At 37.6% G+C, this 15,836-nt stretch overlaps 1 protein-coding gene across 1 annotated transcript in view; it reads right to left on the bottom strand.

The window, feature by feature from the left end:
* KCNH8 (potassium voltage-gated channel subfamily H member 8) overlaps positions 1-15,836 on the bottom strand; it is a 276,697-nt gene that overhangs the window by 119,430 nt on the left and 141,431 nt on the right. Inside the window, exons 7-8 of the mRNA XM_057545662.1 lie at positions 8,892-9,049; positions 3,222-3,429 (exon numbers count right to left, since the gene is read on the bottom strand). Coding sequence (XP_057401645.1) covers positions 3,222-3,429; positions 8,892-9,049 — 366 coding nt within the window. The remainder of the gene's footprint in view (positions 1-3,221; positions 3,430-8,891; positions 9,050-15,836) is intronic.

The raw sequence follows: 15,836 nt of genomic DNA on the forward strand, positions 1-15,836 counted from the left end.
AGAAAGCTTGTATAACCTAGAGTTGGATTTCTCACCATAAAATCAAAGAGCTGGACTAAGGTCCTTCCAGGCTTAAAATTCCATGAAACAATAAGCCAAATCTCAAATTCCTTAAAATATAATATAGGAACACATAAGAATATGAAATAAAATAGAACACCAGGCAAATCAGTTCATAACTTGCCTCTGATACAATTAATCTAGGAGTATTAATTCTTCCTTACAAAAATAGATATATTATAGAGAAGTGACATTATGAAACATTTTTTAAAGGTTAACTTTGGTTTGGTCTGATGCAAAATATTTGAACCCTCTCTAGTTGTAAGTACAATAGCATGCCTGTCAAGGACAAAAAGGGGAACTAATTCATTTCAAGGAAATTAACAATGATGAGAAAGGAAGATCTATTTTATTCCTTGGGAAGCTGAATCTGTTCTGTACATCTAATGTTAGTCAGAACATAAAGAACAATGTGTTCTCTAATCAAGTTTTATGTGTGTGATGAATTTTTTGATTCACGGTAGTTGGACCAGAAAAGGTAAAGCATATTATTAGTGGACAAATTACATAGTAAAAACTAAATTAACCTAGACTCTCAGCTGCTTCGTTATAAAATTAGGTAGGGAAGGTCATAATTATTTAATTTGTGTCCAAATCTCAGCTGGAGAATGTTCCAAATGAACAAATGATCCAAGTAATTTTAGGGGAAGGGAAAGTCCTTGTAGCCAAGCTTAAAAACCCAATATCGACAGACATAATTAGCATACTACCTTCCTGACCATATCCCTAGAGGTGTTTGGACAGGAAATCTAATTCTCTAAAGGTAAATGTTCTGTTATTTATTATCATAACTAAGTAAACCATATCAATTCCTTGACATGCTATGATCATAGGATGTCCTTCCTGACACGTCCCTCAAATTTGTTGACATTGGATGATTGATTGCTTCTGCTGGTTAACATGGGCACTGAGCTATGATAGAAAATAGATACACAATATTAAACTCACAAAACTGGGTTTGTTCTTCCATTAAAGTCAAAAATCATGGATCCTGAAAGAGCCTTTCAAGTTACATAGTGAGTTTTCTCATGTTGCAGGTGAGGAAACTGAGGCCCAGACAGGTGAACAAAATTACTGCAAATCTCACAGTTGGCAGGTGTTGGAGCCATGATGAAAGGAGAGATCCATCGCCCCCCAAGCCCAATGTTCTTCCCATCATTTTATTTTGCCAATAGTTAGCTCTCTTTGTGGGCTAACTTCCAGCTTACAAGCCCCCGTACATGACACTGACCCATATCACCAGGACAAAGAGTAGGCGTGGTAGGGGGCAATGCAGATGAAGTTCAGGGGGTTGGCTTCTTTTTTCTTGGAAATAAATACCTCTGCATATTTGTGGGAGGAAAAACATCAGCTAGTTTGTCAGTCTGCAGCAGGACTGGTATGTTGGAAATGAAACACAAAGCTTTCCTCCTCTAACTAAATTTGACAGCATGCATAAGCTGAATTTCCCCATCTGGAGACTCTCAGACTAGACAAGCCTTACAAATTAATATGTGTGCATAGGTCTGGGGCCTGAAGGAAATGAGGTCAGGTCCGAAAAGGAATCAGGTGGCTGGCCACAAATCAGAACTTTAACATGGATTCACGACAAAGGGAGGAGATCTAATGCTGTAATTCACTGAAGAACATTAGGACCATGCTAGGGTCTGTGATGAGGAAGCCGGAGGACAAAGTTATAAAGAGGGAAATGATACTGAAGGACAGAAAATGTTTTCATCCAAGTACAATCCAGACTTTGATCCTCCTTTTAATCAAATCTTCTCTTTCCCCATCCCCTTGTCTCTCTCTCTCTCTCTCTCTCTCCCTCACACACACACACACACACACACACACACACCCCCCTTATATTCTCTTTATGCAGGATATTTGTGCTCTCATTCTACAGTCTTATTTCTCTCTTTGTTTCTGAGAATGGAGGTCTACAGCAAGGCATAGAAAAAGTGCTTTGATAAGGAAGATAAAACAATTCAGGATGCATTAGTTTCTTTGTGTACCTCAAGGACAAAATTGAGATGTGTAGGAGCATTTTTAAGAACGTAGACAGGAGACTCACTCCCTTGAACCTGCTTTCTTAAGGTCCCCAGCTCATTCTCCAAAGATGTCCTTTAAGGCTTTGTACATGCCCTATGGTGAGAGAGTGGCATTTAATAAGAGTCCACCCAGGGATGTTTCAAATGCACTCTGCCACTAAAGTGCTGATATAAGAAGTTAGAGCATTCTTTCTCTTGAGAATCTCTATGGCTTTATCCCTGGGTAAAGGTCTGAGCTTCTTTCAAAAGTCCAAGATTGATTTTTGAAGGAGAAAATAAGTGAAGGATTTTCTAGCTAACCAAGAAACATATTCTCTGATTAAATGTCAGATTAAGAAGAAAAAATACCCTACATAAGGTACTATGACAATTCTCTAAAAAGAAAGACTGTGAGAAGAACGCAGATATTTTAGGATAGAGGGTTATAGCCTTCAGAATTTTCATTTTTTAGAAAGTTCTTGTGGTTGATATAAGTTTAAAAATGTGTTCATGTGCAGAACATTTCAGATTCATTTATGCAGAATTATGTAACACTTGAAACAACTCCCTTAAATTCCCATGGATTATGCGGACACAAAATTTTACAAATTATATTTGTAAATATCCTTTCTTCTGTATCATCACAAGTTCTCAAAGTATACTAAAAGTGGAAGTCAATATGATAGTGCTGTCTCTCTTTTTTTTTAAAAGGAGAAAATAGTAGAGATATCCTTTTTATTATTCACTTGCCACCTCAAATGCAAGTGATCATTTTCTTATGATTTAAAAATATTGTAATGACTGGCCAGTTCCCCATGATTTACTGTTACTAGCCCTCCATTGGATATGCCAAGATAAGATCACACATTACTTATCCAAACACTTCTACAGATGTGCTGGGCATTTTTAAAAGTTCACCCATTGAGAACTTAACCCAATTCTCTTTGAAAAAAATGTAAGGTTGTTCCAGAAAACTTTCTCAAAAGAAATCACATGTCCCATGGACCCTCTCCACACCCCCCCAAAAAAGATGAGACAAATAGACAGTCAGAAGACATATATTTATAGCCTCATCTTTCACCTCCTCCAAATTCTAGACAATCTTCTCTTTTTCACTTAAAAATGGAAAATGCGACAAATGTAAGCCCTTACCAACTTCCCACTTCAGAAGGCTGTTGTCTTCCCTCTCCATTTTTCCAATGACATACCAGATACACGCCATCCAGTGTGCAAGAAGGGCAAACATAGACATGAGCAGAGTCAGGACGATTGTGCTGTGTTGGGAATAACGGTCCAACTTCTGCAGGAGACGCAGAAGACGCAGCAGCCGGACGGTCTTCAGGAGATGCACGAGAGACACCTGCGGGGGGAAACAGAGCCACAGAGCTTGGCTCACGGGGTCATTACATCCACAACAGTCACTTCAGCTACAGCCACTCTGGGAAGTTCTTGAAATTAAGTATAATCGGGATTCCAACGCTGTGACCATTTTATGACCATTTCTATGTCGTTTCCTGATATATCGGAAGTTGATAAGATAAAAGATGATAAGGCAATTTAATTTCTTTGAGTGAATACTTATCTTCCTTAATTAAGATGTATCTTTTTTCTCTACCTATATGACTGATGAGAATTTTATATATTCTGATATACAACTGAAACACATTATGGGATCAGGATTGAATAAAAGAGGTCTCCACCCTTTTCTTTTAATTTCTTTCAATTCCACTTCCCCTTCTCCATGTAAGGGAGTTGCTTTATAACAAAACTTTGTATAGACTGAAGTAAAACCCTGTAAAGTGGTAGAAAAAGTAACAGGTTTCTTATTTTTAAATAGTGAGACCTAAAAACTTGAGTAAGATCTGCTCACAAATACCAGTAACACCTCCTGCCTCATGTGCTTTGCTATCGTCCTTCTAACATTATCAATAGACAAAGAAAACATTTGCCCGGAGCACATACATTCTGCACTTTCTGTTAAACAAACATGCTTAGGGAACCAAAATCAAATGGAGCAAAATTTTGGAAAAACCTTTTAGATTCTGCCTCTGTGTGAACTAGAACAACAGACTTGTAGTTAAGGAGTTAGTTTCTTGACTTTAGGGCTCAACTGAAAAATGTGCACCATTGGTGTCCACCAGAAAGGTCAATGTCACTATTACAACACATGTGGTGCACTAATATACACTCTTTTTAATACCTTCCAAGAGAAAAGAAAAGTCAAATAAAACATTAACTCATATGCAAATAGAATCTGACAAGTTCCTTGACCTATTCTAATTTGGGGGGTGAACCATAAATAGAGGGGAAGGAAGTGGTTTGTATGACTACACCTAAGAATAATTTTTCCTTTACAGACAGAATCATAAACAAGGTCAGCATCTTTTGAGAGTCTGCCTTTATAATTATCTGGAGTCGACTGACTTCTAATTTCTCCCTCCTCCAGCCATCTTCCCTTATCTCCAAGAAAACTATACCTAGAGCAGTGCCTGACACGTAGGAAGTGCTCAGTAAATTTGTGTTAAATGAGTGAATGGATAAGCTATTATGTGAAGATGCAAAACACTCCAGGCTCACTATAACAATAGGTATTCAATAAAAGTGTCTTCCACTGTAATCTTGTGAATTATTGTATACTGAAATATAGAAACATCATAAGGATGGGAATTCCCTGGTGGTCCAGTGGTTAGGACTCCACGCTTCCATGGCAGGGGGCCTGGGTTCGATCCCTGGTCAGGCAACTAAGATCCTGCAAGGTGTGGTGTGGCCAAAAAAAACCCAAAAACATAAGGTCAATTGAGGAAGTTGCCAGGTAGCTGTGGTCTTTTATTCCTTTTTGTGGGTCTTCTGGGTAGAGTTTTACTTTCTTCTCCTTTGTACTCACGTTCTCATCTATCATTTCTCCAGCTGATTGTAAGTCATATGCAGTTTCTACTTTGTGGCTTAGGGGAATTACTAGGGGTGAAATTTATTTTATAGGTAGGTGACTTTGACAGATAGATAACAATTTTGTAAGTAAAGTGAATCCTGGAGCAGAACTCTCAAATGGAGGATACCATCTGCTATGGACTGAATTGTGTACCTGCAAATTTCATATGTTGAAGCCCTAACCCCCAGTGTGATGGTATTTGAGATGGGGTCTTTGGGAGGTAATTTGGTTTAGATGGGGTCATGAGGGTGGGGTCCTCAAGATGGGATTAATGCCTCTATAAGAATAGACCAGGGCTTCCCTGGTGGTGCAGTGGTTGAGAGTCTGCCTGCCGATGCAGGGGACACGGGTTTGAGCCCTGGTCTGGGAAGACCCCACATGCCACGGAGTGACTGGACCCATGAGCCACAACTACTGAGCCTGCGCATCTGGAGCCTGTGCCCCACAACAAGAGAGGCCACGATAGTGAGAGGCCCGCGCACCGCAATGAAGAGTGGCCCCCGCTTGCCGCAACTGGAGAAAGCCCTCGTGCAGAAATGAAGACCGAACACAGCCATAAATAAAATAAAATAAAATAAAATAAAATAAAATAAAAGAAAGAAAGAGCAGCTCACTCTCAAGCATGGTATCATTGCAGTGCCATTAAAAAAAAAAAAAAAAAAAAGAATAGACCAGAGCGCCCTCTCTCTTATTCGCCACCCACCCCAATCTCTCTCTCCCTCCCCTCACTGTATGAAGGCCACGTGAGGATGAGGAGAGAAGACAGCCGTCTACAAGCCAGGAAGAGAGCCCTCACCAAGAATCAAATTGGCTGAAAGCTTGATCTTGGACTTCCCAGCCATCAGGACAGTGAGAAATAAATTCCCATTGTTGAAGCCATCCAGTTTATGATATTTTCTTATAGCTGCCTGAGTAGACTAACACACCATCTGAATATAGAGTATTGATGCAGGCAAGCTCCCCATTTTCTCTGGCCAGAAAGGGGATGTTTGAGGGAAGAATGTGAGGCTGCCCTTACATGAGAACAATAGTCATTTACAAAAATAAGGGACATGAGCCTGGGAGTCCAGGATGAGGTAGCCCTGGTGATTTCGCTGTCACTTAAAAAAATTTACATTTATTCCTATCTGAGTCCAAAACCTCCAGCTATAAAATGTGAATTTTGGCTCTTGATGAATGACAGAAGGAAGAGGCATATTTGATTTAGATAGAAATATATCATCTGAAAAAGAGAAAGGACCTTCTTACTCTTGGGATGCTGCTCTGAATTTGTCACTGATAAGAATTATAAGCACCTTGTAGACAGGTGCAAGACAGTGAGTGATGCATTCATCAAAAACCTCTATCAAACTGCAGTTTCCCCTACTACCAAGTGGACATAACCACCTCCTGGCTATCAACTAGGGAAGAAAAAAGAGAAAGAAAAAAGTTAATTACCGTTCTGAGGTCTTTCTAGGTATTAGATACTTGGCAAGGTATTTTATAGAAAAGTTTCCTTTTTACGCTACTCAGAAACCCTGCAGGAATTTTTATGATTTTAGGCCTATTCTGATGTTAACTTTCCCAAGAAGTCACTCAGATGGTAAGTGATAAAACTTGGATTCATACTTTTGCCTTTTTACTCTAACATACTTTCTATGTCTCATTCACAGTTTTATCTCTCGTTGTGCCTTTCATCGTGACTTATACACAGTAAGTTTTAATAAATAAATGTGTGAGCTGCATGTAAAACATTTGCCATCAGCAATTGTGGGCACAGTCAAAGCTAAAGCACACAATACATTTTTGATGGTTGTCATGCGTTTTTGAATGTCATCTATAGAGATGCACTAACCGGACCCACTTTAGACCTGGAAAATCAGCCCCTTTGTTATTTTATTTGTTTGTTCCTGCTCTTCTTTTTGTAAGTCTGTGTAGTATAACAGTAGCATAACTTATGAACTTTTCCTTATAACTTATGCTTTCCTGGGAAGTAAATATAATATTTTGAACAAGCTTTTCTATTCAAATCGAATATTTCATACTGACTAACATATTGGGAGGAATAACAAATTTATATGCCAATTGTTAAATGATCATATGCTCACTCCTGTGAAAAGCAGAAAAATTATCACTGATAAGAGAGAGAGATTCCTTCCTTCTTTCCTCTTTTTCTTTCTTTCTGACATAGATGTTGATCTATAACTTCTAATCTTTATAAAGGATTTGTGCTGTATTTCACAAGTGAGAACGAAGAAGGGTAGCAGAAGCACAGTGAAAATGTACACGTATTTAAAATTCATCAAATTATGAGAATTAGACTTTTTCAAAAATTCTTTACTCATGTTAATTTTAGGCAATGGAAATTTTAATCATATCGAAACATTTTATGTACTTTTTATTTTATAGGCTTTATAGTATATTTTATATATATGTTTAAAATTATCCTATTTGTTCAGTGTTCAAAGACAAATGGAATATAAAAATGATTATTAGTATTTAGTAGCAGAGCAAGTTAATTTACAGCAGTCTATGAAACACCATTTATTTAACAATTCTCCAGGATAATTTGGAAAATTTTTCTTATCATTTTATGAATTATCTACTTCTTCAGGATATTTTTTGGCAGTCTTGCAAAAACCTTGTTTTAAGTCATTACACTTTCATTATAGTATACTTATCTAGTCAAATTCAATCTTAAAAAGCACTTTAAAAAGCTCAGATAACAATCCAGTTTAGCACTGATTGATATTATATACTAGATTTTCCCCAGAGCTTTCCCTTCAGTTGAGTTATAAACCTCTTAACGATGTTGACACTCTCAACTTCCCAACTTAAAAAAAACTGAAAGAAAAAGAAAAGAAAAATACTATTATACGGGCAATTAACAAATGCACAAATCTGTACTATGTAGTCAGGAGTTTAGTTCAGTCTTCATTATGAAGTCAGTAATGATTGTATTTGAAACATTGATCACTTTGTTTAATATTGAAAACTATGCTATTAAATTCTTGATAGAGAATATAATTTCTATGGGGGGAGGTTTGTCAACTGAGTAGGAAATATGTTTAATTTGAACTAATGTCTAGTAAATTTTTGCTTGCTAAATTTGGTTACTCTGGCAGCAAATTGTATTACTGGTCCAAAAATTCTGTTATACCTTCCTAAAAGTCTCTCTATTTATAAGGGAACACTTAATGCTTTTAAGAGTGTCAATCATTAAATAGTAAAAATAGCTACGACTACAAGTGGGCATACTTTCTTTCCTGTAAGAAATCTGAGAATAAAAGTTTTAGATGAAGAAAGAGGAGAAGTTACAAATATCAATAAAAATTCAAGAGGATGCTTGGTTTATGTTGGTCATTTTATCATTTAGATTTTTGCTTAATCCAACATTTTTACAGGGACTTCTAAGAAGTGGTTGAATTCTATTTTAATTTCAACCTATCTTTCTATCTTGATAGGTCTTCTGTTTTGCCAATGAATAATGAAATATTCAAGAAGTAGCGAGTAAAAGTCATAAAAGTAGAAGAAATCTTCAAACTCTCCACCAAATTCTTGAGGGAAATATCTGGCTCAGTAACATAAAGTAATGCTTCTATTCTTGCAGATGGTTTCCTTACCAAAGGATTTGTTTAGTGAGTCAATTTGATGGTGAATTCAAGTTTTTAATATCCTGGTTCTAGGTATTTAAATGATTAGAAATGGGTAATACAAATTTCAAAAAGGAATTAACTTCCTTAAGTGGAGAATCTGGGCTGCATATCATTGGTGACCTTGGCCTCTTTATTTAAAAGGGCACAAAATCCTGGACATACAAATTGCCACAAATATTTAAAACCTGAGCATGTGAAAAATAAGCACAGGGGTAAAACCAACCTTCAAGGTCATGTGGAAGGGAGCTCTTTACTCACCACTGTGACGTTGAAAGCATACAGGAGATCAAAAGGCAGGGCAGCAATTAAATCAATGATGAACCAGGTTGTGACATAGTGGATGCAAATTGATCTTGCTTCAAAGATAACTTGGCCAGACTTGCTGACATAGGTTGTTCGAAAATTTAAAATAATATCTGCTTGAGAAAAAAAAAGGATAGAGAAAGAGGATTTAGGAGAAAGAGAGAGAGGAGAAGGAAAGAAGGAAAGACAAGGTAAGAAGAGAAGATGGAAGGAAGACAGGCAGGTGGGCGGGGGGGAAGAAAGAGAGGAAGAAAACTGTATTAAATTAGACTAACGGTAACCTCTTAACATACTTTAGATTGACAATATCCAAAATACTCTTCTTGACACATCCAGCTCAACTCAACAAACAGGTATTGGAGAAGGGTGAAGAAAGCAGTATTTTTTGAGCAGTAATACATTCCAGACCTTGGGCCACACGTTAACATAATTAAAATAAATAATAATAACAATAACAACAATAGGCAACACTTACTGAATGCTCACTGTGTAGCAGACATTGTCCTAAGAACTTAGCTTAGATTGTTTCACTTACTCAGAACATCTTCCACCGTAGACGACGATGTTAACATAGCAGACAGTACATAGTAGGCAGTATTAGCAGAGGCAGAAACTAAGTCTCAGTGGGAAAAGTAACTCATCCATGATCATCTTGCCAACAGTTGCAGAGACGATTCTGAACACAAGTATAATTTACAGTCCATATTCTTTTCATTTATTTTTTATCCGATAGTACTCTATTCCATGTACAAAAGTTTTACTAATCTCCGTATGGATATGAAACTGATCCTTGCCCTGAAGGTGTTTGTATTCACAAAATACCAGAAGTTTCTTGTTTGGATTTCTAGGTTAAACTCCCCATTCCATTTAAATGGAAGATATAATCATTTTCAACCATTCCTTACATCATCCTTTTAATATATTTTTATTTTATGTTTATTTTATATTTGTATTTATTTTATATTTATATTATATTTTACTATCTATTTATCAAACTTTTTACAATATATGACATCCTTGTGAGGGCTGGTCAAAGGACAAAGCCACAGACATGTGGACCATCTAGAGTTCAATCCTGCCGCCTATGAATAAACTTCTCAGAGTCTGTCACATAGTTCCTGGGTTAAATATCATTAAAGCACTGGAAAAGGTTATCTTTAATTTGTCTTAGAGTTGAGTATGACCAAGTTATGGGGAATTTTGGGATTGGTGCATACATGTAAGTGTGATGAAGGCTGATAATTTTCTGCCCTGGTGACTCCAACAGAAACATATTTGTCTGTGGGACTTTGTTCTTAAGGAGTGTCGTGATTCAGTGACAAAGATCAAAGGAAAGAATTTGGGAAGTAAGTACCCCAAAGAGAATAGGAATTCAAGGAGCTAGGGAACAAATGCTAAGCTCTGAGTTACATAATTTTTAAATGAATTGGAGTACTCTTTACAGTTAACGTAAACCATTGCAAGTACGTGGAATCGTGTCATGTGAGGTTAAGAACTTGTTGGTATCATGATCGTAATGCTAACAATAATAAAGATTACAATAATGTGCACTTTATATTTGTAGATCATGTTTACTTTTCACTTCACATCACATTTGAAGGAGAATTCTAAGATGCCCCCTCCCAATCCCCTGCCACCACCCTCACTCTCCTCTGATCTCTTCCCCTTGGGTAAGGGTGGATCCCCTGAGCATGATGAGATATGAAGGTGTGATCACGTTACAGCATAGGGGTAAAGAGAGATGATCTGCGTGGCCTGCCCTCGTCAGGTGAGCCCTTTAAAGCAGACCTTTCTTCATCTGGTGTTAAGGGATTGGAAAGTAGTGAGGCATGCTCTGCCTGGCCTGGAAGGAAGCAACTGCGTATTATGGGGAGGGCCACACGGCCGGGAACGGCGGGCAGCCTCTAGTTGCTGAGAACGACCCCTCACTGACATCTCGCGAGAAATGGAGACCTTAGTCCCACAACCATAAAGAAATTTGCTCAACGGCCACATGAGATTGGAAGAGAATCCTGGGCTCCAGGACGGACCACAAGCTGACACCTTGATTTCAACCTTCTGAGGCCCTGAGCAGAGACTTCAGCTAAGGTAGATCTGGACTTCTGACCTATAGAAACTATGAGATAATAAACAAGTATTGTTTTAAGCTGATGTGTTAGCGGTAATTGGCTATGCAGCAATAAAAAACTAATACAACATTTAGTAAGTCATCTGGTTCTCATTATAGCCTGTGAGATGAGATAATACAGGAATTCTGACAAAACAGATTACTATCACATTATTATAGATAACACTATGTTCTTAATATGAACGCAGTGCTGTTCTACGACCTTTACAATCATAATCTCATTGACTCCTTACAACAATGCTAAGAGGTAAGTATTTTTATTAATCCCTTTTACAGATGAGAAAATTGAGGCAGAAAAGACATCAAGTGATCTGCCCAGGATCACACATGATGAACTAAAGCTCAAGATTAAACCCCTCAGCTAGTTAGTGAAAGAGCAAGACCTGGATTCAAGTCTCTTAAGTTCCAATTCTGTGCTTTGGGTTTTGGTGCCTCAACAGAGACCAATCACATCTCAGATCTGGAAGCAAGTTCTAGGTGACTCAAAAAGAAAACATTAATTGTTCTAGACTATTGTGAATGATCTAACTTATTAAGACGATGTTATTAGAAGTCATTTTTGTCAAAAAATAAAAATATTAAAATACTTCCATTGTTAATACTGAGAATATGAAAGGATGAAGCTAGTCGATAAGCCACTCACAAAGGATGAACACAATCCCAAGGTGATTTCCACTGCAGAGTAAAAATGCTATCATGGCAAAAAGTACCGATGCATCCCTGAAGTATGGCCACCAAAGGGGGCTGGGAGCTCAGGGGAATGCCATGAAGTTGTTAGGGTAGCAGGTGACCTTTTCATTCTTTCTCTTTAACTTTCTAGACTCGTGTATTTGTGCATTAGCCAAGCAATTTAACAGCTTAGACCAGCAGCTGTTGAAATAAAGCAGTCAATAAGTAGTTCATTATCAAATTGAAGGAATAAATGCCTTTGTGTATTTACTAACTGATCACCAGGTTCTACCACGGATTTTACAGAAAATCCACTGCCACCATCCACATACCTGGGGTGCTCTCCTGAATGGAGGAATGGAAGAAATGATTGATTGGTCTTTGGTTGATTGATACAGTAAACATTTTTAAAGCTATGTGGTTGACTGAAGAATAAAATAGAGGTGCAGACTTCTGAACAGAAAAGATATTTTCTTGGATGAGTCATTACAAAATATTAGTTTAGAAAGCTTTTTAAAAAATAATCTGTTACTCAACTGAGTTAATTGGATGAAAAGAAGATGTGCTTATTTTTAAGTTTAAAAAGAAGTAATGGTAAGACTTTTAAACACAAAGAATGTTAACAGCAAAAGAATAAAAGCTATCTTTTTTTTTTTTAATGTTTATTTATTTATTTATTTATTTTTGGCTGTGTTGGGTCTTCGTTTCTGTGCGAGGGCTTTCTCTAGTTGCGGCAAGCCGGGGCCACTCTTCATCGTGGTGCGTGGGCCTCTCACTATCACGGCCTCTCTTGTTGCAGAGCACAGGCTCCAGACACGCAGGCTCAGTAGTTGTGGCTCACGGGCCTAGTTGCTCCGCGGCATGTGGGATCTTCCCAGACCAGGGCTCGAACCCGTGTGCCCTGCATTAGCAGGCAGACTCTCAACCACTGTGCCACCAGGGAAGCCCTAAAACCTATCTTTTAAATTTATGGATACAAATATATTTTTGAAGTACTTGAGTACTTTCAGGTTTATTTTCAGGGAAAAAACCTAGATATGTATTATATTCTAAGATTTCTAGGACTATGGTATCATATAAGGACTGTAGGTTTGAGTGAGTGATGAGTATTATTTTTATTTATTTATTTATTTATTTATTTATGGCCGTGTTGGGTCTTCGTTTCTGTGCGAGGGCTTTCTCTAGTTGCAGCAAGTGGGGGCCACTCTTCATCGCGGTGCGCGGGCCTCTCACTATCGCGGCCTCTTGTTGTGGAGCAGAGGCTCTAGACGCGCAGGCTCAGTAATTGTGGCTCATGGGCCCAGTTGCTTCGCGGCATGTGGGGTCTTCCCAGACCAGGGCTCAAACCCGTGTCCCCTGAATTGGCAGATTCTCAACCACTGTGCTACCAGGGAAGTCCTGAGTATTATTTTTATTTATTTTTTAACTCTTTTAAAAATTTTATTGAAGTATAGTTAATTTACAATGTATTTATTTATTTATTTATTTATTTTTAAAAACCTTTTATTCTATATTGGAGTATAGTTGGTTAACAATGTTGTGTTAGTTTCAGGGGTAGGGCAAAGTGATTCAGTTATACATATGCATGTAGCTATTCTTTTCCAAGTTCTTTCCCCATTTGGGTTATTACATAATTATTTTTAGATAGCTGATTTTTTTTTAAAAACCTACTTTTCTCATACACATAATAATAGACATAGTTCTGCTGTACTGTGATTTACAAAACATATTTTCATGTTTATTAGTTTGTGTTGTTCCCATGCCAACTCTCTCAGGTGTACTATCGCTGACATTTTACTAATGACTCAGGAGATTTAAGGAAATTGTTTAAAGTCACGAAGATAGTAAGCAAGAGAGAAACAGGACATCTTTTGACAGGCAATTCCATTTTCTTTCCATTATCTTAAAGATTTACGGCATTTTCAAATATATTTTAGGGGCAATACCAATAGGTCAGTGCAGAGAAATGTATTTCCAATTTTAACCCTTAGATTCAATTCAGCATTGGCAGCGCTCAGGTGAAAGAATATTAAATCAGGGTCACAGAATTGAATGTGTGGGAATGAACTGTCTTTGATTCCGGAAATACGAGGATTAAGCATCTGTCCAGGGAGAACTGAGAAATCCCTCTGTGTTCTCTCCACTGATAAAGATGCGGTGGCAATGTAAATGTTCCCTTAACGGAAGGGCAGAAATGGGGAGCACACGTTCTTTCAGAGTGAGGGAAACACAGAATAAAATTAGATTGTGACGAGGGAAAAAAGAGCCTCCCAGATCTGGTGTTCCTCATAAAAGAACCACGGGGGCGAAGAGGAGATTCACCAACTATACTGGGTCCAGCTGCTCTTTCCCCTGTAGTTGTCTCACTTCCCATAAAGTTTTACACCTTCAGTGAATTAACTCAGTGACTCATTCAAATGTTGCAGTAAGAGTGTGGTCTCCTCCAGACCCTAACCCTAACCTTCCTAAAAGGCAGCAGTATGGTTTTCATTCTGAGATATCTAGAAAGTATAATGTTTTTCAACTTTATGTTGAAAAATACATGAATATTCATTAATATAGAAATTTTTATATTTAACTTTTCTTGTTAATTCCATTTATTATCAACGTGCACAACTGTCTATAAGCACACATACACACAGTTTGAATCAGGAAAAATATTTCCAAAACCATAACGAATTGAGTCACACGAATTTAGCACTTAGAAATGTTAATGCCTCACGTATGTGTGTACGCATAAGCAGTCTCTTGTGGCACATGGTGCTGGTATCATGTGAAATGAATAAACAAACAGGGTAATAGAGAATTACCATATATACATACATACATACATACATACATGTGATTTACAGAATTTCAAAAAATTGATCATAATATACCCCACCAAAATGAGGCAGACTATAATTGAATTCTTTTATGATTCAGATCATGCTGAATTATTTTGCAGGATAATCAGTTTACCTTGCTGTATTTAGGTTTTACACAAGCATTATGAAAATAAAGACAAATAATAGAGAGATAACTGTACGTGTTTTGTTCTCATATGGTTAAGACCTCCAAAAACTAGTGTTTCATTTCTTTCTCTCGCTAAATGGTTAGGTATGAGAACTAAAAGACAAGAAGATTAAATCCAGTTTTTCCAGTTTGATTTCCTTGAGAACTATGTAATTAGAAAGTACAAAAAAAAAAAAGGTTAAATTTGATATGGCACAAATTAGTAGATTTATTTTCTTTATTAACATGCATGCCAGATGGGAAATAATTTTAAAATAATATTGACTTACTTGTTAAAAAGTAAATTAAAATAGAATGGTGTGCATGAGAGCAAATGCACCAAATACAAATAATATCTTCATTTAGCCATTTCTTTACAATGTAATCAATACAGTACAGCGTGGGTGGAGAGAGATTTAACTAAACTAGCTGCCGACTAATATTCTAAAGACACCCAGTCTTTTTCCATTGCTTGTGAGACACTCCTCTGAACACAGTATGATGCCACAGCAAATTTGAGTTGCACGTGTGGGAAGAATGAATAACTGGGGGTTGATTAATGAAGAGGCTTGAGGGACTCAAAATCCTGAGAATGGCTGTAATTGATTGCCAGGATTAGTGGATGAGATTTTCATACCACTTGATCCTTGCTCATCTTGTCAGCATTTGTCCCTCCTGCTTACCTTAAATGAGAAGTTTATGGAAAAGAAAGGGCAACAGACAGAGGGAGAAGCAGCAGTTAAGAGCAATTGCCTGAAGAAGAAAAGGTAAGGATGAAAGAATGCAACCAGGTGGGTTGGGCGTGGTTGATACCACCATTGATTTCTGTTTTGTACCAGAGTCATGGTGGACTCTTACATCAGTTTTGACCCTCAACGTCAACATCAGATGGAACAGCCCAGAAAAGAAGTCCTTCCATCCTAACGTCTCTTTGAATGGAAGAACCCCATCCATGTCATGCTTCATAAGGATGTGGTCAACCAGGCCTTGAATGCTTCTGGCAATGGTGAGCCCTCTGCCTTTTGTGAGCGCTGTCTTAGTTTGACGCGTCCTTCTTACTTTTCTCAAATAGGTTTCTTCCTCCTTCTAACTCCCTCTCCTTGGTTCTA

This window comes from Balaenoptera acutorostrata, chromosome 4 (assembly GCF_949987535.1).
Source record: "Balaenoptera acutorostrata chromosome 4, mBalAcu1.1, whole genome shotgun sequence".
NCBI lineage: Eukaryota > Metazoa > Chordata > Mammalia > Artiodactyla > Balaenopteridae > Balaenoptera > Balaenoptera acutorostrata.